Below are 24,986 nucleotides of genomic sequence, written 5' to 3'. Positions count from 1 at the left end.
CAAAAGTATATAAACAAATTACACTGTACAGTTTTCAATCAAATTTGGTGTGCCACAGTTTGCTACAGCTCACATTAAGATTGTTTCCTTAAAATAATGGCCTTAAAATGAAATGTAATACAATTGATTTTTTTTTTTTTTCGGCTATTTTGCCCCATTTGTGATTGCGGCATGAGCTTGCTGGGATTTAGAAGGCTTTTAACGCTCCAAAGAAGAAGTCAAATGTTATTAAATGTCAGGTTGGTGCACCATCTACAGTGTTTGACTTGGTAACAGCGAAAAAGGTGGAATTGCAAAGGTCAGTAATATTTATGGTGAGACTGCTGAGATCCACCTTCTCTTCATCTTTTGTGCCTTCTATTCAATGTGATGGCCTACCTCCTCCAGTCATCAATCATGCACGCTGTGGCCCGGCTGGCTCCATCTATTCACTTACTCATGACTCATGAATTTCTCGTTCATTAAATTCAGGAGGACGAGTTATTTAGATCAACTTTCCTAACCTATTCTTGTATTGACTCAGTCACAATCACGGCAGGGAGACTTTCCCATAAAAGAGGTCGGGTCACAGATTAGCTGAGCTTTCAGTATCCATGTGCAAAATTGTTGTGTGTTAGCAGCACCGAGAATCTCATCTACGCTTCCGCTCAGGACTGTAAACTAAGAATGAGCTCAAAACTGTCATCCGATATTGAAGCACATTTGCCTTTCACAGACGACACATAAATATCATACGGCATCTGGGTTCATTAAAACATGCTGATATATTGTACAACCCATTTTGGGTCTTTGAAGGTACCACAGTAGCTGTTTTTGTTCTCTGTGATCAGATCATGTCAGAGACAGCCGAAAGATGTGCCTATTAGTTCATTAACAAAAATCGATCAAACAGAAAGAAAATCTTAAAGGGAATTGCATTCCTGAATATTATCATTAAAATAAATGTCGGGTAGTATAGTGTACTTTCAATTAATTTAGCTGGATGCTCTAGTGGTTTAGAGACATGAATGAGAGAGCCATATTATTTGACAGAAAAGGATGTGAAAACATTGGAATGAATAAAACATGTGATGATCCAGTTGGTGAAATCCCACGAGAAAAGAGCTCGGATATTAATAACCAAAAGGAGGTAAAGTTTCATCAGATTCAGAAGTCAATGAGGGCTAATGCAAACACACACCACAGAAGCAAATTCTCATCAGATGAAATTTCGCAGAGATACAAATGACAGAATATGTTAAGTGGGATATATTCTGAATTAATTGAGCTTAATCTGATTTGGATGCTGTTTGAGCGGGTTTGACTGTTCACTTTTTTGACAATTTTGCTCAATTTGAACCTACTCTTGGGAATGGACACGGCATGTACCCTTTTTTCAGAGCATCTGAAAATTACGTGATGTGATCGGGACATCCCTAGATAATAAAATTTCAATGTAAAGTATAACGCAGCTTGTGCTTCAAGATTTATTCATAGTGTGCATGATTTGGCCACCGGGGGCAGTATAGCCCAGTCAAGTAGGCACACCCAAAACATAATTTTACCATTACCGTAAGTGACTGAAATAGGCATTTTTGGCAAAAGATAAATCATATATGCCCCAAAGTACCTGCACTTGTAAGACTGAGGTAAAAGTTTTGGCATCCTCTGCCACTCCTCCGATATAAAGAGAGGTTGTGAAAACTGGTGAGTGGTCGTTCTCATCCTGGATGTCAATCACCACCGCAGCCGTGTTACCTGAATCGCAAACACAACAAATTAGCGGATCAGTTTGGAGCAGCAAAGGCAGGCATCACAATAGATGTACAAAGGACAGTATCAGGCGAGCGACACGTGGCAGATTAAGTCGTTTCAAAGCCAGTCTGGCCCGACTTTGACGTCGCAGTCACTTGTCACCATAAAAGATAAGCCTCTATTGAGACCTGCGGCGTGACTTGACATCCGACGGCGGGAGAGGGGGAAAAAAATGCCTCCTTCGAATTTGAAAACTTTAAATGCCTGCTGGCAAGGAACATCACATTAAAGGCTGTCGGCAAAATAGAACTCGGCAGCTATTACCTTTTGTGCCTGGAGGTGACAACACAGAGATGTTTACATTTGGTCTAAACTGAAAATGCCATTGCAAACCCGCAGTTTTCCTTCGTCCTCACAGAAAAAAGGTTTTGTTTCCGAAAATTGTATTATTTGAGTTGACTTTTCCTTTACTAATGAACATTAAGTTTTCCTATTGCACTGGGCCGGTCTCCGAGGCACAAATGAAAGTGGGCACCAAAATTAGGGCAACAAAAGTAGGAAGCTTGACTGCGCAGAAAATAAAAACGAATATTTTGTTTTGTTGATTTCCATTCCTTACTTAGAATCATATGTATGTAACATCTTTGTTATATGTGTGGAAACACTGCCATCCAATGGTCACAGTTATCACCACAGTGCTCAATTGTCTTTTATTAAGTAAGCATTAGTCAAGGGTGTCAGCTACCCTCCATAAAAAAAGAAACGTATTTGACAAGAATGTTATTCATTACTGTTATTACTATTTTAAAAGACTAGAATGTCATCCATGGCACCAGAAAAAGTTAAGATAATGGCTTTCAAAGTAAAAGGTGTTTATGAGTATAAGTAGTAATACAAATCTGTTTGCATTCATTGAAAACTAAATAAAGAATATTTACTGTCCAGAGGTTGAAATTTTAGCTCTCTAACCCAGTGGTTACTAACATTTTTGAATGGTTGAATGATGCATTTATTTATTCTTTAGAGCTGCTCCTAATAAGTAAGAAATGAAATTACCTGCAGAAACCCAGCTAAAAACTCACATACCCCTTAAAGTACCTTCTTGCACCTCCATTCAAGAACTGCTGCTCTAAATGATCATACATCATCCTCATACCTATACATTTGATCGATAAGTTGTTTTATTATTGCACCTCGACTTTAATAACAAAAGCTGTGTTCTTTTGATAATTTACAGAAACAATGAAGCTTCAAAACACACAAAATAAAATAGATTTCTTGACATAGTGACATCAACGAGGAGTGCCCTGACGTCTACATTACAAAATTATGTTTTTTAGCAAGGCCAAATGAAGGGGGATCATGAAATTGACATTTTAGTATCACTTCGTCCTTTTTATTTACCAAACAAAGTAGCAAAAATCTCCAAGCATAAATTACAGTAAATTAATCTCGAGCAAAAATATGCAAAGACAGCTGTTAATTAGCATAGATGAGGATCTAGGAACATCTTGTGATAAGACACCATGTGTGCGACGTCTCGAGACGCTAAAGATGAGCTCATGGCCTCCTCTAGTACACAGGATAACATCCGGCAAGATTCAAAAGCAATGGTCACGCATGCAGCATTTACGATCCAATGAGCCAATGGGTTTCAGGCAGCGACTCGCTGCAGAGAGTTAAAACAAATTGTAAACTACACTCACGAGAAGCAGAAAATAAATAAATTAGTGAAGCGTGACTGACATTACAATGCAAAGATTGACCAAAACAGTCTTTTTTTTTCTTTTCTTTCATTTTTTTCAAATCTTTTGATCGACAGGACTAAAATGCTTATTTAAGATTCCAACCTTCACTTCAGTCAGAAATTGGGAGCGCAGTGTCATTAGAATGCTATTGATTTGTTGCCTGATTAAAAGAGCGGCCTGACGAGGATTGAAGAGTCGCTAATGAACACAATGATGCAGAGCTTTATTCCTGGCGGAATACTTAAGAGTTAAATTGTGTAAATGAAGCGAGCGCAGCGTGTGGTAAACACTATAATTAAAGAAGAAAGCCAAGGAGCCGAGCATCAATTAGGACGTGCGCAAATTGGGAGGAGTCGAGCGGCACTGGCGGGGAAAAACAGAAGCTAACCGTAGATAGAAGACCAACATTTGTGTCATAACTGGGGTTAATTTTCATTAGAGACAAAAAAAATAAAAAAATCTAACCTTTTTATACTGCGTAATACATCGCGATAAGTTAACTGACGTAAACAGTTACGAGGTGCAGCTAGCAAAGCATAGTTTACTGGACTAATGTGCAATAAAGAAAGAACATGTTTTTGCACTAATTTCATATATTAGATGTTAAACTGACATCAAGGTTATTTTGTGTTTTTTCTCAATCCAACCGCTTGTTACACAGGTAGCACCATTAGCAAGACAACAGTATGCTACATTGAAGGGTGCAAAGGATACTTCACGAAGCATTTGTCAAGGAGAGAGCACTAAAGAGGACTTCGGATTCAAAGATTATGTCTTTGCAAACGTGGCATAGACATCTTATATCTTAAAGTAAGAGGACAACAAAATACAACTACTACAAACAGAGGTAAGCTAACGTCACTGCTAAGCTAGCTGATATCAGGTCAAACTTGAACTACAGTAGAAGCTATTACAGTTAAGTGTTTCATTGTAAAGAATTTAAATAATGGCCAATGATCAATTGACTTTTACCACTGTAACTTAAGAGTTTCAGACTTCATGAATATTTGACTTACTCCCACAAGTTTTCTAATTCTGGCGTCCGTCCCACTGCGCCGACTGATGTGATTGAAACCAGGCTATGCTAACATGTCAGGGTTAATTGCCGGCATGACTGCCAAAGTGCCAAAATGACTGCAAGGACACACAATGCCTGACACTGAGATGAATGCAAATGCTTTCATACCACGTGTGGGCTCGCATGTCCTCATTAGAGAGCCAAACGCCGGCCTGCAGTTAATTGTCACGGCCGGTGTGACCCGTCTTGCCTCAAAGGAGGAGAGTTCGTCTAAATGAACTCACTTACTCTTGGAGGGAACTCGGAGGTTGGAAGAGACCACTCTCATGGAGTCTGCTTCGACCTTGAGAATGTAGCTGGATTTGGCCTCGTAGTCCAGCTGTTTGGCTGTGGATATCAATCCTGTTTTGTTGTTTAATTCAAACACACCTGCGATGGGGAAAGCAAAACGCAGCGTAAACGCCTATACTTAGCTAAATGCTAGAAACTGGCACGCTATACTTAGCGGTCATGTAAATTAGCCAAGGCAGCCAAGCGTTGCCGCCACATGAACCGCTCGGCGCACGCTCACCTCCCTCGTTGCCCTCCACGATAGAGTACACGATGGTTTGATTGACAGCAGCCGCCAGGATGACTCCCACTGGGCTTCCGACCGCAGCTTCCTCACTCACAGGCGCAAACCTGGGAACACATCAGTCGAGCGTCGGCCGCCTTTAGCAACATTAAATATGAATACACATTACTCTGGGCCTTCGTTTTCCTCCGGAGGCTCGGCCGCAATCAGCTGAGATCTAAAATCTGTCAAGTGCTTCCAAGGCAACCCTTCCCTGTTGTTCTTTGTAGCTTCCCGATACATGTGATCTGCACTGATGAAGTCATGAAGTTTTTCAATTATCTTTCTAATGACTTTTCGGTTCATTCCGACATTTGATAACGGGAAACTTGTCACGTGAGGAGCAGACGGTACACAGAAATGGAAATCTGTTTTTACATGCAAAAATCCAATATGACAGTAGTGAGGATCGGAAACTATTCCTGGAATGCTCCAATTGGAAAACCAGACTCAGAAACTAGACTCTAAAGCTAACTGGGAAGATAGACCTGACCAATCACAACATATCGCTATGTTTTAATCCTTACTTCGTTGATCTTGATTGATCAGGTATATATTTTTTTCACAACTATAGCTACTATAGCCCTTTATCCCACTGATATGCGAACATTTGGGAATTTTGATAAAAGAAACAAACGTGCATTCACGCCAGGGTTCATTCAAGATCTGAAGCAGTTGCATTTGTTGTTGTCGTTGCAAGGAAATTTTGAACATGACACAAAAAACCCATTAAGATTTTTTTCAGAACAATTATCCTTTCCAGAATGTCTCAAGAATGAAATCAACAATTGTGCCCATGAACTAAACACGATAAGATCTAAAATCAGCCAGACTTGCCAACGTTCACCCCTCACTGGGTTAGTGACCTAAGTACAGTGTATAATTTTGTCATCTGAGATTTTACTCAACAAAATAATAGACCAGCGGAGGCAAGGAATTTATAGAGAAAGCTGCAAAAAATGTTGAAGGAAACAGTTGAGAGATCGTGTGCACTGACGGGGAAGCAATAATTGTTTTACAGGTATCAGATAAATCTGTGCCAAAGTAGGTTGAAGGCACCTCCGTTCACTTAGGTGTAGATGAATGTGGCAGAGAGTAGATAACGGATGTGTGAGTGCTTGAAGAAAACCAAATCCCACGACTGACTGGAAGGGGAAAATATCATTTTATTTTCAGTATGCTCCAGCAAACCACCACTAATTGTTGTTCGATAATGAATTCATACATCAGTGGATAAATGTCAGCCCGAATGTGATCGCTGCAATGTTAAAAATGGGTTTTTACAATGAATTAGCCCATGCTTTGCCAAATCAAATGTCAGCGAGAAATAAGAAAAATAGCCGGGTCCAATTAGACCCAAGGTGACATTGGAAAATTAGTTTCTGTCAAAAGTTCAACACACTTTGTTCCAAAATGACAGGGCCAAATTTGAGGGGGTGATAAAATGACCTTTTCATAGGTAATCACCTACATATCTAAATTATACCCTTACACAATCATCTCCGAGAACCAAATAATTATTAGCAAACCTTTTATGATGAAGTCACACAGAATTGGGATAAGAGATGTGTGAGAATACCTAGAAATATATATATAACATACTGAAGCTACAGACAGAAGAAACAAATACCTTACCTGGGCAAGCAAAACAAAACAATTATTTTTTTATAGTCTTGTTGTATGTTTGACTGACTGTATAAAATGAATTAAGTTGTGTGGTGGTCAAGACCACACCAACTGGGACCAAGACAAGATTAGGGAGTATCAAGACCAAGACAAGATCAAGACTTGCCGGTCAAAATCGAGACAAAACCAAGACTTTTGGAGGTTGAAATCTGAGACAAAGCCAAAAGGTTAGAGGTCAGGACTGAGACAACACACAAGAATTTTGGAGGTTGAGACCGAGGCAAGACCAAGACTTTTGAAGGTCGAGGCTGAGACAAGTCCAAGACTTTTAGCGGTAGAGCCGGAGACCAGACCAAGACCTTTCGAGGCTAAGGCAGACGAAGACATTTTGAGGCCGAGACAAGACCAAAACTTTTCGCGGTCAAGACCGACTTTTGGAAGTCGAGACTGAGACAAACTAAGACTGAATTTTTTAGGGAGAAATCACAAACAAAAACAAAATGACCAGTAGTTTTCACTTCGAAATAGTACAATGAAACAAATTTCAAAACCAAGCAAATTTGTTGTTCCCTACAAATGATGCAATTTGTCACTGATCCCAGTAGCAATAGTAGTGGGAGTCTCGACCGGTCTGGAACAAAAATCACATATGCGCCCTGTTCCAAACAGAGACGAGACCGAATAACAGTGACTTCAATTTTCGGTCTTGGTCTGAAAACATGAACTCTGTCTCTGACAGCTAATAGATATGAGATTCATTTTTTACTAGGCTAGCAGTCAATAAGTTGGTTCATTCCCTTCCATTGACAGCTATACAAGTCTAAAATTCATTTTACTGAATTCAATGCCACTATCCAGTAAATCCGGATCTTTGACATCTATAGCCGTCAACGGCAGCAAATGAGTTAACAGGCCTGGCAGTGAATGAATTGTTTGGTTTAAAAATGGCTTCTTTTTTTTAAATTTAACAATCATGCTCCATCTCCAAGTCCATTTGCCTTTAGAACATTTTTTCTTCAGTGTTCCCAATTGTAATTGACCTGCATTCAGGTTCGGCTTCATCCCAGCAGACTCCGGACTACTCGTTATCAATGCCTGCATTCCTTCTTCGGCAGCAGCAGCCTCTAATTGACATAAGCTGAGACCACTGGGACGATTTAAAGCCCACATGCTGTCGCGCAAACACACAACATTGCCGTGTTGAACAAGACTTCCTCCACTGGAGTGGTGTTGACGCCAGATGGACCAGACTAACTTAGTGGAGCAAGCTGGGTTTACACTGATAACACTGGCACGCAAATGAAAATTGAAAAGTGACATCCGATAATTAAAAAATATGTGGCAGGTGAATTCGGAGATAAGAGCCCGTTTTTTTTTTTGTTTTTTGTTTTTTTGTGTTCACATTATGAGGTACACGCTCTCCCTGAGTGTGTTACACAGACAGAATAATGAAGGTGTTGATAGATGTCGGCAATGATAAGGCGGCTCTCTGTGGATGTCTTTCTTATAGCCGCCGCAATTTTGTTTTGTCTCACTCATTATGTTGTTCGGCTACGAGCTCGTTTCTCCCGCACGCCCATTCCTTATGATCCGTCATATTTCCCTATTGTCATCATTCTTTATGATCCCTTTCATACTTCTCTCTCCTTTTCCTCTTGTACGTATTTACATCTAGCCTGAAGTCAAGAGGTCTCCTTGGGGCAACCTTTACCTTTGTTGGCCTCGTTGCAACGAGACATATGGGACAATGCACTGCATGTCAAGCCACTGTATCATAGTAAAAGCCAAACGTTGTGAGGAAGCAAGCCAATGCTTCAAACTGTTAAATCCGGGCGCTAAAAAACAAAACAAAAATCAAGTGACGAGTGACATTCTTTTTTCTTCAATTGATGAATGAACCTCCGTAGCCTATATTAGCTTTCAGGGTTCTCTCATTTACATTTGGGAGAATGGAAGTTGCTTGTTTCTGTGTGTTTATGTAAGCGAACAAAATGGTCCACCTTCTTGATGGAATAACTTTTCACCACACACCAGGCACAACGGTAATGGTGTAATTGTGTCTTCGGTGAAAGTAAATCCAAATGAAAGATAGCGTTTGTCGCAATGTCTCGCGCCAGAGGCTTTGCTCGAGCTCGCCGTCTTTGCTTTAATTTATCCACTCATACCAGTGCCTCCATCTGGCTCAGTTTTGTTCAGGGCCCAGTTCGGAGTTAGCGTTCTTCCTTTTCGAAAACACTGTCACAGACTCATTGTCGAGACTGACGACTGTCGGCCCCGCCAATCTAATGTAGTGGCACCTCAATCAAATCGATCAAATTTTATTTGTATAGCCCTAAATCACCGAAGCCTCAAAGGGCTTCACAGATGAAGAGAGGTCATGTGCAGACTTCTTTCGAAAAAAGAAGTCATACATCTTTTCAGTGTAAGGTACACAACAGCATCCCCTGTCGAAGCTCCCAGCAGGGGAAGGAAAAACTCAAAAACCCCAATTAGGGGAAAATCAGAAACCTCCAGAAGGTACCACAGGTGGGAGGAGCCCCCTTCCAGGCCCACAGGCTGAAGTGGATGCTGCATGTACCAAATACAAATAGATACACATAAACAATATAGATTACAGAAAACATATTGTGCTATATAGTGCAGTGATGTCTTGACAGCCATTGGGCAAGAACCATCCCACATTCCTACCAACCAATCCACATTGCAACCCCCCCCCCCCCAAAAAAAAAACCACACAATCTGATCATTCCCCATGGCAAATCTGACTATATCTCACCGAACACTGGTTGGGAAAAAAGTGCACTAGGAAACTCACTGCATTTAGCACAACAAAGACGTTAGAAATTACAAACACAATCACTAACAACTGCTGACAGTAGTCCTGAAACGTTTCTGACACATCTAATATGTGTTGATAGCACTCTACACAGAAAAATACTCGTTCTCGTTGGTTTGAGCAATAGCTACCAAGCATTGATTCAAATGAATTCCATCCGGGAGTAGTCTGCCATTACTACTCCCAAAGCGGCTCTTACATCCATGTGTGAGAGATAAAAATACATTCTTTGTACTCTGTGGAACTTTCCCCTCTTGCCATATCATACCTCTCTCCACTCCATCACATTTGCTCAGGCACAACGTCTTCATTTTTTGCCTGTCAATCACCCATCTCAAGTTCTCGCCAACTCTCAAAGCGACGCTCTCTTTTTCTTGCCTTCCTGTCAAGCAGTCGCACCTCAACATTTGTCTTCCGCCTCGCCATGCTACCACTTTGCCCTTGACGCCACCGCTGTAATTGCCAAACGCGACTATCAAACAGCTTAAGAGTTGCTCTGAACCTGAGTGGAGGCGCTGTTGAAATACAGAGCAGACTTGAGAGGGACTAAAAGTTTCGAAAAGAGGTGACTCGGCAAAAGTAGCTTAATCCAACAATTCGGTGATAAATCGCCTCTTTTAATGCCATTATAACAGTTGACTTGCCTCGGAAAGATTATCTCCCTTATCTGTAATCAAAAGCTTTTTGTCTCACCACTCCACTTCATCAATTCATGTCAGCTTTCATTATCCCTTTGTCCCCAATTTTTAGTAGACACTTGACAGCGGAGCCTCATCTGCGCATCACTTATTGGGGTTATATTGCAATCAGGCTTGTTGCCGAGTTTCTACGGTATCCCAGTGTCCACAATCAACACGGGGCAAAAACAGCTGCAGAATGTCCAAACATTATAAACAGTTTCATCAGGCAATGAATAGAAAGTCAGAACATGTAGCGGCCATGGCGGGAGGGGACGCAGGTCAGAATCAGCGGGGCTCCTTGAACCTTCTTGATGAAACCGGCAGGGGACCAGAAGAATGTTGTGTCCTGACATTTTGGATTTGATAGGAACGTTTCAGTAACTTTGTGTCCTTTTAAGTCTCTGCTCCTTTTACATTGTAGCCTGAGAGTTTCAAACTGGTTTTCGTTTTGCTGTATTTCATGTCACTTCTGTGTGACCTCATCTACCCGGGATGGGTGTTACTCTGCCTTTACAGAGACTAAAGCTTGATTGAAATTCAAAAGTGCAACATGAAGCAGACAAGTGTACAGACGAGCTTACACGATGTATTCCTGTTCAAAGCAGTAGTGGCGATGGTCAAACCAAAGCTTTCTGAACCACTGAATCAATCTGAAGCAGTTGTGTTGAAATGAGTCACTGTTTTGAAGCGTTTCAAACGAGTCATTGTTGTGAGTCACGACACTGCTATCCGAAACGCTGAATTATTTTGAAGCAGTGGTGTTGAAATTACAGTAATATCTATATCTGTGTATTGCAGTATAAAGTGATGCAATACGCATACCGCAAATGATAATCTGTTTTCATTATATTGCCTATCAATTTTGAAACTCCTTACTTTTATAAAATGTCATTATATCATTATTTGAGACATACATTATAACTATCCTTTTCTCCTTGGTTTTCATAGTTTTTCTCTCACCAACACAAGTGACGTTACAGTCGGTTACAAGTGGAGCATCAGCTTCGAGCGTAACATCACTTATATGTTCCGCTGGCTGCAAAGGGGACGTCCAAACAACGTATTGTGACGCTTCGCCGAGAGCGTTTGACACTTTAGTCGAGCATCTGCTTCAAGCGCAACATCACTAGCGTTTAGCGTCAATCTGCTTGCCCGTCATCTCGACTGTGGCTATCTCCTCGTCCATCCAGAGAGTCTTTACGTTACTCTTGTGCATTTCAATCCAACAGGTATTCTGATCGTCTGCAGCTTGCATGCCAATGTTTCTTTTTGCTACGCTCATTCACATCATTATTTCCCAATTATAGTGCGCTCGCCGTGTCATTTCTCTCCGGCTTGACTGACATTCAATCTCACGGTCTCTTTCAGCCTCCTACTTGTACATCAGTTACATTCAAGAGTCTGTTCACGGTCGCCTTGATTGCCTTTCATAAACATGTCACATCACAGAGATGTTAAGAGACGATGACAAACTCTTCTAAATATCAGACCTCAGCGATGCCCGAGCAGCGCTTTCTCTCAGGGCGTTGTCGAGAGGTGTTATTTTGGGATGTTTGATCCGCCGATGCTTCCATAAACCACTCAAGCGTGGCAAACTCAATATTTTGTGCGTGTTGTTTCTTGAGTTAGTGTTCAGAATATCCGACTTTACAAACCAAGTAGGCTCAATGTACACAGAGGAACATGGCCAGCCATTGTTAGGGATGTAAGAAAACTCATTTGAACTATAAAGATGCAAGCACATCGAGTCCAAGCAAACAGGATCGTTATTCTTTGAAATACATAGATATGTATCAAATCATCTTTTACTGGAGAGATATATCTTAGACTCTAATGCAACATTTACAGTCCTGACAAGTTTATTCAAAAGCGTGTAAAATGACAACAAAAAAGTTCGTACATCATATCTCCTTGAACTGAGTCTTACCAAAAGAAATCGAATCATAATTCCCCAGTCGAACTGATACAAATCATTCCACTTTCAAATGAAAGCGTTCTTGAATTGCAACTCATGCATTGGAAAACACATCAAACTGTCTTTTGCAGAATTGCATACTCCTAATTAGGAGTTGGACTAAAACACAAAATATACAGATCTGGATAGTGGTTCCTAATTATATCTAGATTTTTTTTGTTAGAAAAAGCAAATTTGATAAGACATGGCATTTTTTGATTGGTCGTTATATCACGTGTCGTGTCGCTCAACTTTTAAATGTTACATTTACTGATCAAAAATGATATTGGTACAAAAAACAAACACATAAAAATGTTGTTAATGCCAGTCATGGCATGTGATTAACTTGTGCAGCGTGTTCAATTTTAAGATCGTAAAGTGCACACCCAGCTTAAGCGAGAAATGCAGTCTTATTCTTTGTGTTCGAAAGCAATGAAAAAAAATCTAAATGGGATCACTGGATCATTAAAGAGTTTGAGATTGTTATCCCACTTCACACGTTTTCCTTAATTAGTTAAATCAGATAGAACGGATTACCTTTGTGTGTCTTTGCTGCAAAACCGAACCATTCTATCAAATTCCAACAGCGAGATTAAGGATTGCACCTGTGGACTCGCAATGAATTAACGGTGGATCAATTTGCCAGAGGTAATAGATGCATCGCTCAATGTACAACCGACAGCTGTGGCTTCGCTATTGCCCAACTGGATGAAAAAATAAATCCCGGACTTTCCACTCGGTGCCAGAGATTCCTGAACACAACATGGGTACGACAAGGCCAGATTCATCCGAATCTCCTGGCATGAATTACCGCCTTATCGCCATCTCTGTAATGGTGTAAGAAAAAGCATCAGATCGTCACGTGCGATCACGCCGCTTTGATGTTTAGAGGCGATTTGCCTCTTAACGCTGGCGACAAGGTTGATAATTAGATCCATTAAGTTAGTAACAGGCTGTGGGGAATTGTGACAACGCGGGAGGAAAACCTGCTTTTACACATACACGCTAGGCCATAAGCACCCATGCAACTGTTACGCATGCTCACAACGTGTTTTAAATAATCTTTTCAGAGAGCTCGTTTTTTTCCTGTTCTCTTAATCCTCACACCGCTAATTGCCAGTGGGCACGGTTAACTATTCATGTGAGTGTGATGTGAGCTGCATACTGATGGTGCAGGTGCAAGGGTGCCCCTTGAGTGACTAAGCGTGACACATGAAAAAGAGAGAAAGCGTACATGAGCTGCAAAAGGCTGCTACAATTATACACTTTGTCTTTCCAGACCACAAGGCACAATTAAAATCTTTACATTTTCTTAAAAGTCACAGTGCACAATGGAATACGGTTGGGTCTTTTGGGATTTCTTTTCAGGCGCCGTGGTTTGCAGAGGAATATGTAATAAAATGCTAGCTACAAGAGCTAGCAAGCTATGAATGGCATATGTGCATAATTCTGCCACCAGTTGCTCTACAAAAAACTACTCTGGACACCACATCACGGCTGCCGGTTAGTCGATTTCAAAACCATACTTTCTTTCTTCGAATCCCTGGATAACCTTGCTGCCACCTATATCACCAAACTCTTCCAATGCCACATGTTCTCCTGGTTCCTGTGGTCCTGACAGTGTCAATCTTCTTGTAAAACCAGTCACAAAGCCTGAGATCAAAGGAACTCAGACCAAAAAAAATATATATATATTCTCTGTAATGTGCTGCAAAATGTGTCCACTTGCTGTTTTTCTGCTTTCAGTTGGATCTTAAATCGCCACAAGAAGCAATCTCTAATATTAAAGTTGTATTTTGGCGCCATCGTTAGGTAAGGCCTCTTTGGCACATAGTATTAGATAGGTGACTTGAGCTAGCCTGTCGTGTCACTGACCTTTTCTTGCTCTGCATCTTCCCATCTATCTGCACCCTGACAGAACAGATCTAGTTGGAACCTGTTAAGTCCCAAAGGTCAGACATAGTCACATGGGTTACGCAGCGTCACCCTCCTGTGAGTGGGCAACCAAGATAGAATAACTTGAGAATTCAGACCTTTTTGGAGAAAGATCAGACCTTCTTCTGCATCAAGCAAAATAGGCTCCACAGTGGTTTACTTGATCTTTTTGGCATAAAGTAAAGGGTTCAGTTGTAGATCGTGTTAGAGTAGTTAGTTTTAGGAAAATAACTGTGTGAATGCTCCTATAGAACTTCATAACTTCTTTATCTGCTGGGGAGTGGCGGTGGCAATGCAGTGTAGAGCGGCGTAGAGTAGTGTAGGGTAAAACCCATTGTTGGAGACAGGGCCAAAGATTCCATTCTTCTATTCAGTCTGTGGAAATATTATATCCTTCCAAGATAGTTTATTCATTTGTTTCCACTGTATTCGACATTTGATTTTGTCTCTATCTTTTGAGCTATTTGAGTTACCCCACTGAATCCGACGGTGCTAAGGACATCCTGGCCTTTCAAATGAAATCTCACGGAGGATGATATACAGTATTTGACGCAAAAGTAGATTTTGTTTCTCAGTTTCCTAACTTGGAGTTATGACAAAAAATCTGTAGTTCAGAGCTACATCTTTGATGAAGAGATGTTAATCCATAGAGCTCACCTTTGATCGGACATCCGTCATGCATATTCTCTACATTTGACCCATCCATTCGTACTTACGTCCGTCCATCCCAAAAGCCATTCATCAATCTTGTCCTTGATCATTTGTCAGTCCTTCCAAACACTTGCTCCAACTCTATTAGTTGGGGTGTTACATCCATTCACCTATTCACTTTTTATACGTGCTGCGCCATCAGAAACCCAACAACCTGCTGATCCATTCGCCCGTCCACCTAACTTGTGCAAATCACCCATACTTCTATCCATTCATCTGTTTTACACTCAATCGACTCGGATGGCAAAAGCGCCACCACCGGGATTGCAATTCTTCACAGGAGAAATAAGAGATGACACATTGCTGCCCAACCACTCTCCTATTCATTGTGGTTCTCCTGTTCAGTATACAAATCAATATTACATATTCAGCCTTGCCCATGGCTCGGTGACTGCCGCTTGAAACCATAAAAATTCATTAGGTTGCATTAGTAAGCCTTTAAAACCACAATAGTGCAAAGGTTTTCCTCTGTTCAATAACACCGGGCTAATTAATTGAAATTGCGTGAGCAGTCACACACGTACATACACATACACACGCATTGACTGGGAAAAAAAAAAATAACGGGATTACAGGTTCAAAAAGATGCAGCCTCAAATAAACAGACAAGCACATGATTTTTGCTGGAAGATATGTTCCATATTCATGACAGCAGAATGATATTACTTCATGGCATGGCTTCTTGCTCACTTGCTCTCTTTTTGTATCACATCAGCATTTTCCTTCAAATACATGAGCTCTACCTTGCTTCAAGTGCGAGGCAAACCATATTGAAAATGTATTGACAGTGACATGTCAATCATAGTACTTCATTTTTGTCTACCTGGCAGTCTCTAAATTTATGCGTTGGGATCTTTGGACTTCTTGGCATTCGACACACAAAATATTTTATGTCGACTCGACCGGGTCCAACTTTTATTCCTAAAAAATGAATGTCCTTTAAAAAAAAACTTGAAATAAAGTTCTTCGGATGAAAATTGCCACTTCAGCCATTGTTAGGGATGTAAGAAAATTCATTTGAACTATAAAGTTGCGAGCGCATCGAGTCCAACCAAACAGGATCATTATTCTTTGAAATACATAGACATGTATCAAATCAAATCAAGTCAAATCTGTCTCCATTAAAAAACTTGAAATAAAGTTGCTCAGATCAAAATTGCCATTTCAGTGGTTAACTCCAAGCGCCAAAGCACGCACTGTTTCTTTCAGCGAGTATTGAGTGCAGCGAAATTTCTCAAATTTTTGTCATGAAAAGAATGTTTTTCTGTCTTGAAAGTAACTCTTAAGCTTTTCTGAATCTGAACTCAGACATTGGACTTGACTGACTTCTGTGCCTCGGACCTGAGTCAGACTTGTATGTTTGTGACAGACTTGACCCAGAATCAGACCTTTGTGATATGAACTTGACTCGGACTGATACCTTTGTGACTCAGACTTGACTCGTATTCTGATCTTTGTGACTCTTCCTTGACTTGGACATGGACCTATGTGACTTAAACTTGAATTGGACGATTGAGACTCGGATATTTGCGAGTCAGACTTGACTTTTACTTTTGACAGCAGCCCTAAATTGAACAGAAAGCAATTAATCACTTGTGTGAGTGCCAACTGGTGCATATACGCATAACGCACACACAACACACTGGGCATAGTCTTAAACATCTCAAGTGAAATTTTTAAATCTTTCTAAAAAGTGAAAATGCGTATGTGGCCGTCAAAATGAGGTTTCTTCCATATTAAGAAAAGTAGCACATCTGACAAGAAGCAAGATCGATGTTTTGCTCCAGCATCATTCTGAGGTGTTGAGATGACGAGCATACGATGTGATAAACGATGGTTGAAAATGGCGGGAAATGAGAAGCTGTCATATAATTGAAAATGAAAGCAGTGTCAATACAGTATATGTTTGATGTGAGGGTGGAATGCTCTGAGGAGGAAATTGTCTGAGATCGCACCCCTTCGCTCACTGTCGGCAGGGGACTGACACCCAGTGTAATGAATGTGGTTGTATTCCATTGAAAGTGCAAGACAGATAAATATAGTTTTGTTGAGTACATGATGGTTTTTGAATATGCAAATTGAACGAATTTGAATATACTTATCTCCCTACATTCTTCTTCCTGATTATTTTTGGTGTAATTCCATTGTCAACCGCTAGATGGCAGCAAAACGTTTTGTTTCAGTCTGCCATTTTTTTGTTGTTGTTTAAGTATGGAATGCTCCTCATCAATCAAGCTTTTTCTGCCGACTGAAAGAGACGACTGTAGTATTTTTGTGGTGTATGCTTTATTTGGCATGATTATTGATACTGAGGTGTTTAAAGAGTATTTTGAGATGTTTATTGGGTTCTTTCAGTCATCAATGGCCATCAATTTCTCACCCTCAATACAGTACACTTTGTGTGTGTGTTTTTTTTTTTTTTAAGCAAGGGTATATTTAACATATTTTGGTTCAGGGTTGAAATAAATGAGCGGCAAAATATGATCCGCATTCAATTTTGCAATATTGTACTAGAACGAACGGTTGCGTAGCAGAATCGTGCTGATCAAAACAATACCTGTATTCCTCTTGAGTAAAGATGGGAATGACGGAGGGTTGAAGGACGGTGATCTCCACCAGCGTAGTGTTCTCCTTCACCGGCTCGCCATCATCATAGGCCACCACAACCAGCTTATAAACAAAGGACAAACACGATATATTTTACATAACCTCCAAATTTGTTTCGTTTGTTTACCTGGTGTTCAGAATGATTAAATGTACCAATAGGGTACTTAATATTTCCTGCTTAAGGTTGCTTCTCCTTTAAGCGGGGCTTAATTACCATTGGCTGCACCCAAAGCAATCTGAATGAGAACCAAACCTTAATATCATCTCATCCAAGCAACATGTTTGATGGTTCATACTAACAAATATGCCATTTTGAAAATCTAACTGCATTTCCGTCCCTGTGGTTCAGGTGGTGTTATAACCAATAATTGCACAATTTTTCTTCCGTTGGGTCGTTTCAGTAGGAGCTGAGATAAAATTGGGGGTCTTGAGAGGATTTTGAATCTGTGTTGCGTTAATTAAAGCCGAGCGAAAAGATGGAATTAGCATAGCCCAGAGCCCCACGACAGACAACAACTTGAATCTGATGAGCTACCACACTAAAGAAGACTTTAAAAAGATCATTTGACATTATAGAGCGGCAATCAAAAAAAAAAAAAAATCCCAGACAAATACTGTAAATTGTATTGCGTTCTAAATATTTGAAAATGTGTGTGTGTGTGTGTGTGTGTGTGTGTGTGTGTGTGTGTGTGCATGTGTCTATTCTTACATTGAATTTGAGGTTGGGCTCTTCATTGAGGTTGACTCTTGTGACAACATTTCCGGTGAGTTCCTCCACCTCAAATATACTGGCAGAATATGAATAGGCCTCCGGATCCACTTTGTAGCGCACCAAACCAGCTGGTGTTCCCTGCGGGGACAAGAAACGGCGCTAATGGAAGAAAACTACACAACTCTCTGTTGCGTTGCGCTTTTGTTTAAATTGAAAGAACAGTACAAACAATTACTCGTGATGTAGTCAAATTATTAGATTCCCTAGTGGAAATGAGTATGGCCCAAATACAAAACCGTGTGTCCTGTTTAAAAAGCGGGGGGAAAATTACAATTGCAATGAAGCAGTGGTCATTTAAAATGCTATTTTACATAAGCGTGGCACTGACCATGTGGAGTAAACAGTGTTGACTGGCAAACTCGTTCGAACGTACTTGCAAATATGATCGAACATGTTTGCCTCTGGTCGAATGTGTTAACACGTGTTCCAAGTTTCTTCAAATATGTTAAAACATACTTGTAGAATGTTCTAAAAACAGTGTTTTCTTCCGTCTCAAGAATGTTCAAATGTATATGCAGTAACCCTTGAATGTATTTGCAGGAACGTTTCAAAGTAATTGTAAATGTTCAAATGTATCTAAGTACATTTGAACGCATTTCAAGTACATTAGAACATATGCATATGCACATATACATATTTATGTACATTCAAAGGTATTTAAGTATGTTTGAAAGTATTTTCAAACACTTTCAAGTATAGCAATACATTGTACTTGTTGCAAATAGGTTCAAACCTAATTGTCTCAACTACAACATATTTGCAAATGTACTTGTTGCAAAACTACATTTATATGTGTTCAAATTTTTTCAAACGCTCCAGTGTACTTAAATAAGTTAAAACATACTATACTGTACATTCAAACACATTTGCAAGCACATTACAAGCAAATGAGTCGCCACTGGAAAATCAACAGACATTGGCAGCTTCACACTGGTATTGTCCTTATGTTATGTTGAGTCAACATTCACGGCTTTCAACATGTACACGCCGCTTAAATCACATATTCAGGTGTCATCAGATTGCAAGGTTGAAAACGCCTCGAGAAGCAAAGCTTACAGTCTGCTCTTTAACGGCCACCTTGATTTTTATATCCAGGCGCCCAAGTGAGCAAGTGCTTGAGCTGCCTTTTCATAAACTGCCATGAGAAAACGCTGAGTAGGAAGAAATTGAGAAGAGGGTATAAATGACATAAACAATATATATATATATATATATATATATATATATATATATATATATATATATATATATATATATATGAATCAGTAAGGGCGCCATTGACTTCCTTGAGGGAACGTGGGGGCGCGGCTTTATCGTATCTAGCCCACAGATTATTGTTACTTTTCTTGAGTGCAGAGTGAACTGATTGACGTAAAAGCCCAAGCCCAAATCAATGCCCACGTTTAGAGTGACAGCAAGCGCATGACTCAAAGGAAATTGCGCGGCCTTGAAATCGGCTTATCGGCCAGTGTCAAGATCGTATGTGCAGATTGGGGGTATGATCGGCTACCATGGAGTTAATTGAGCATGAAATTCGTTCTTTACAACTTTAAAAGGTTTGTAAAATGAAAATTCAACTTTTTGCAGCTTTTAGCCATGTTGCAATGTTGATTTCTCACCCTAAACACTCCCAACGTGCAAGCATTCCTTGCTTATTCTGTGCTCTTGCACCAGCCCCACCCGTGCGGATGAAAATGGCTTGAAGTGCGCTCATGACGACAGGAGCGAGACAAGAGCAATTTGCAAATCCCCTACACCTTTCCGCACGTCTGTGCAAGAGAAAATACACACAGACCTTATCCATGTCTTTTAGTTTAGTTGAGAGATTTTGCAAAGTCTGTAAGGTAAACATCCACATTTCATTTATTAGCTACAACCTTTTACTGTAGAAAATACTCAAATGGCCAAACTGTGTGTTTGGGAGCACACAGCCAGACAATTTAGCGTCAGTAGTAAATATTTCACCTGTGAGTGAACAATTGTTATGAATACTAAGTTCCCACGGGGGCTGATTTGATTGGAGAAACAAGTGAGAGGTGTGTTGACGCTGTTTTGCATTTTAATGTCAGTAAAACGCCTGTTTTTGGCCCCATATTTACAGTGTTAGAAAAGTCTCCATTAGCCGCGAGCCTTGTTAGAATGAGCGCTCAAGACGATGGCTGGATGCATATTGCCTGGCCTGCCGCCAATGAGCTACGTCATGAAGGGAGGACGAGAGCCACGCGGCCGCTGCTAACGAGCCGTTTTACTTACCGGTTAGAAATATACGGTACCATAAAACTCATATTTAATCAAAAATTAAATCGCCAGTGTGCCGAACGTAATTCATATGCACATAGCACACTGTGAAAAGAATCAAATATCATGTTATAGGCCCTTTAACTTTAGAACTTTTCTTTTAGTCATCTAATATTACAGTATAACACTTTGCCCCTTCCGTATTCTTTTGCAGTAATGGCATGGATCTGACGCAATACTGCCAAGTTGAACTTCTTATACTTTTTTATTCTTTGTCATTCATATTTATATGAAAGATTTATGATATTATTCAATTGCAAATTATTCAGCTCCATCATTTCCTTATTATTTTTGAGCGCACTTATTCAGTGAGCAACTGCCTATCTTGGCTGCATTTAAATCAAAAGCGATGTGACTCAGCAGATGCTTTTCAAGGCATGCTCTCTCACAGGCCTCGGAGCAAAGTTTGAATATTCGACAGCGTTTCAGACCTGATCTTAATGGCGCCTAACTAACTGACAGCCCATAACAGAACCATCTAGTGCAGTGACTCTCAAAACATGGTTCCAGGACCACTTGTGGTATGCGGTGGGGAAAGTATCATGGAGTTCTATACAAATGAAATTGTCAACGTTTAAAACATTGATTCAAAAATTTTGGATGGGGAAAAATTAATCAGTGCCTGCATTACCCAACACTGAAGCTACATTCACAGTGGTGTATTATATAGAGTATATACTATATATAAAAATATAGATATTACAAAGCACACCTGTATAAAACATACCAAAATAAAGGCATGAAATGATTTGCATGCAACTTAGCAATAATTTGCTTCATTCTTCAGTTAATTTGCTCTTAATTTGAAAAGCTAGCATCAGCCTGTTGCTGCATTAAAAAGCAATATATTGGACCCCATTTGAGAACCACTGATTAAAAAAATATATAGTGCTCCTTCACCACTTCACTTTGTGTGGTTCAGTGCTTCACATTTTGTTTCAAAAACATACATGTCGACATTGTATATCGATAAGACTGTAGATGCAGCGTTTGGCACATTATGTCACCGCTTTACAGCAGTTCCTACCCAATGTACTGCAATAACACTCCCATACCCAGTCTAATGTAGAGTATCAACCAGTCTAACAGGCTTTCAATATGAGTTCTTTTTCATTCACAGAAAGGCACTTTTGCTTAAAACTAAACCACTGTACACTGTAAAGTGTATTGTAATAGAACATAAAATGTGTGCACAAAAAGAGAAAGATGCCTGTTCAACCTCCACACTATGGTTGGATCACAGGGCATGGGGAAGAAAAGTATCCAAGGTTTTTTGATCACATTTCATACACTATATTTATTGATGTCCATCAAGGGGTGAAATTCATTTATTGTGGCGGTTTTGTGGTCCCCATTTACTGCAATAAATGAGCGAACACTGTGTGTAGTTACAAGCTTCATGATGCAAAAGCTTCCAGATGCAGTTGTGCCCATTTTCTAAGTACAATTCAAGCCCTAATAATGACCAATCACAGCTCAGCCTGCGAATATAACGACCAAACCCAGAAACCAGATGAGTCGAGATTGGTGGTCTCAAGTATTTAAGCGCGGTGCTAATGTTACAGTGGATAACAATCACAAATGCAAGGATACTACTTTGCTGTAATTTACTGTAATTGTGGTGATTATAGCACTTGGAATAACAATTTTGCCAATCCCCGATCTAGTGTGATTTAATCTCACCGACAAGGCATTGCAGAGCTGTTCAATACTAAACGCCCAGCTGACAAACCAAAAAATAGCTCCCTGGGAGCCAAAACACAACTAGAGAAAAAAGAAGCGCAACGGAAATGCACACAGGAGGAATAATAAGTGTCATTATCTTTCATCATTCCCATGCACAATGTCCCCGCCAACAACCAATAGCGGCAAGCGGGAGAGGCTCACCGCGGGGTCAGAATCGTTGGCCGTCACCGTGGTTACCAGCGTCCCCTTGACTGCGTTTGGGGCCACCATGCCGCGGTACATTGGCTGGCTGAAGACTGGAGCAAAGTCATTCACGTCCTGCCGAGAAAGGAGCACAATATCGGTGCTGATAATGTGGCAGCCTTATTTTTAATGAATGTCAAAAATATAAGTCCAAATTGCTTTTTTTTGTATTTATGACTTCTGAAGGAACATAATTTGAAAGAAAATAGTTATGAACAAAGCAATATCGTGCGCTGCGTGGGGAGAGGAGAAAGGGCTAGTATTCATTTTAAATCTTCTATTAAAAAAAAAAAAAATAGGTGACGTCAACCCTCATACCTTCTTTTGAAAAATATATATGGCCCCACTAGTTGAAACAGGGCATTATGATGTTAATTGTTTGTGCAGAATTAGGAATTATGCAACAAAAAATCAATTACCTCAGCCATTTTGTTATTTGCTCGCAAAATGACATCAAAGTTGCTCAGGGCTTAGATCACAACCAATCAGGTTTCAGCTCGCAAAACTGGTGAATTGTGATTGGTCATTACCTGAGATCTGAGCTACTGAGATTTCATTTTCATCAAGCGCCTGTAAGTGGCACAATATATATATATATATATATATATATATATATATATATATATATATATATATATATATATAATAAAAAAAAAAAACAGACCAGCCCTTTCATTAAGCTCCATGACATTTGCTTTGTGCGCTGACAGAAGATCAAATCTTTGCCAAAGCCAATAAAAAACAACAGCAAAAACAGCAGTTTGGCCTCCATTTTAATTAGCTCCACCTTGGCCTGCGCCACAACTCGTGTTCAAGACACACAATGTTCGAGAGCATAACCCTTATTATAGAAAAAAAGGAAGATTTGTATAAATCTTGAGATTGAATGCAAATCACCAACCGCAAGGTTACCATGACCCAGTCGATTCAGCAAACAAATTAGTATTTGCGTATACCAATCGCTTCGTTTTCATAGCAACCGAAAAGAATTCTAAACTTATTTCACATCAAAGCGGATCTAGAACTACTTCCTGCTTCAGTGTCGATAAAACATGGGTAATTAGGTAAGACCAACTGGGTTGACCTTTTTGGTGGCACGCTCCCAATGTAGGACAGCAAGTTATGTTGGAAAAAAAAGAAAATAAATGCTCGCATTCATCGAAAGCTACAAAGGGAAGCAAAAAGTGTGAGTACTGTGCTCTCTCACACAGTTTTACTGTAGATGTGTGAGAATGTCCATAAAAATATGAATTCAATACAATAAGAGTAACAGGACACAAATTTTATACTGGCATCAAGCAAAAAAAAAGACCAATGACGAATGACCGATTTTTACTGTCGTCAAAGTTAGCATTTAGCCAACAGTTCCCGGTGAGAATTAATTGCTTTTTTAAATTTTTTGTAAAGTTGTCATGTCTCAATTCTTATTTATGAAAAATCCGGTCACCCTATTCTAGGACCCAGGACTTTTGTGAACAAACTCACCGTAATGGTGATGGTAACGGAGGCCAAACCAGGAGGCATAGTTCCTTCCGTATCCAGAGCCTCCACAGTGAACGTGTATGAAGAATTGGAAGGGGTCAAGGCCTCAAAATCCAGAACTTTCTGCACAGACAACTCCCCCGTGATTGGGTTGACGCGAAAAAGCCGAAGAATCTCCTCACTTGAGCCATCGGTTCTGATGCGATAGGTGAGGTTGGAGCCCAGGTCGGCGTCGATCGCCTAACCAGGGTTAGGGTTAGGGTTAGGGCAATAATGTATAAAACTGAAACATCTTCCGAAAAAGTAATCGCTTATCCAAATACAGCATGGGATGTCAAGATAATGTTTCCTCTTTTATTACGAGGCTTACCTTCCCAAACATACCTGGGCTGAAATCAACAAAGTAGTATTTTTTTTTATTGATATATTTTTCATTTACAGTACTTTTTACAGTATTTCTCATCATGGTTTTGTTTTTTTTCAAGTAGGAAATGAAAATCAACCCACTACTAAGACTATTTCATTGATTGAGGCTATTTTTTGGAATGTAACCTTGTGATAATAATGGAACAATGTCTTGGAAATAGCTACCCGTCGTGATAAGGTTCTGTTGATCTGACTTATTAATCGTGACCAGGTCTCGGGTCCACTTACGTGTAGCCTGAGAATCACTGTGTCTTTGGGACTGTTCTCGGGCAGGTTGACGTTGTACGTTTGTTGGGTGAAAACGGGACTGTTGTCATCCACGTCCAGAACCGTGACTGACAACGTTAGTCTAGACCGCCGCGGGTCCACGGCGCCGTCCCAGGCCTCCACGATCAAAAAGTAGTGACCCTTCACCTTCGGTGTGAAAGTTTGAAATATCACGCAAGAGCATTTTGGATTGCAGCAGTTAGACATGAACGTATACCTCTCTATCCAGTGGCAACATGGTTCTTATGGCTCCCGTGGCGTTGATAGAGAAAAGCTTTTGATGGTTGACCAGCCTGTAGTGAACCTGACCGCTCGCTCCAAGATCTGGATCGGTGGCCTAGTGTAAAGAG

The 24,986-nt window shown here is 40.2% G+C and overlaps 1 protein-coding gene and 1 long non-coding RNA gene across 2 annotated transcripts in view; one reads left to right on the top strand and one right to left on the bottom strand.

Moving 5' to 3' along the window:
* Positions 1-24,986, top strand: part of LOC148409382 (uncharacterized) — a 188,495-nt gene that overhangs the window by 16,285 nt on the left and 147,224 nt on the right. The window contains exon 3 of the long non-coding RNA XR_015868395.1: positions 4,144-4,329. This is a non-coding gene — a long non-coding RNA (uncharacterized LOC148409382). The remainder of the gene's footprint in view (positions 1-4,143; positions 4,330-24,986) is intronic.
* The window catches only part of LOC148409383 (protocadherin-15-like), a 101,870-nt gene that overhangs the window by 12,594 nt on the left and 64,290 nt on the right, over positions 1-24,986 (bottom strand). The window contains exons 20-28 of the mRNA XM_088439093.1: positions 24,854-24,973; positions 24,598-24,783; positions 23,947-24,183; positions 22,420-22,536; positions 18,172-18,312; positions 17,413-17,525; positions 5,072-5,181; positions 4,789-4,929; positions 1,610-1,737 (exon numbers count right to left, since the gene is read on the bottom strand). Coding sequence (XP_088295219.1) covers positions 1,610-1,737; positions 4,789-4,929; positions 5,072-5,181; positions 17,413-17,525; positions 18,172-18,312; positions 22,420-22,536; positions 23,947-24,183; positions 24,598-24,783; positions 24,854-24,973 — 1,293 coding nt within the window. The remainder of the gene's footprint in view (positions 1-1,609; positions 1,738-4,788; positions 4,930-5,071; positions 5,182-17,412; positions 17,526-18,171; positions 18,313-22,419; positions 22,537-23,946; positions 24,184-24,597; positions 24,784-24,853; positions 24,974-24,986) is intronic.

The sequence above is a fragment of the Hippichthys cyanospilos genome, chromosome 17, assembly GCF_059441005.1.
Source record: "Hippichthys cyanospilos isolate Australia breed blue-spotted pipefish chromosome 17, RoL_Hcya_1.0, whole genome shotgun sequence".
Lineage (NCBI taxonomy): Eukaryota > Metazoa > Chordata > Actinopteri > Syngnathiformes > Syngnathidae > Hippichthys > Hippichthys cyanospilos.
Note: the sequence above shows the minus strand (reverse complement) of the source record. Positions and strands in the feature narration are given on the sequence as shown.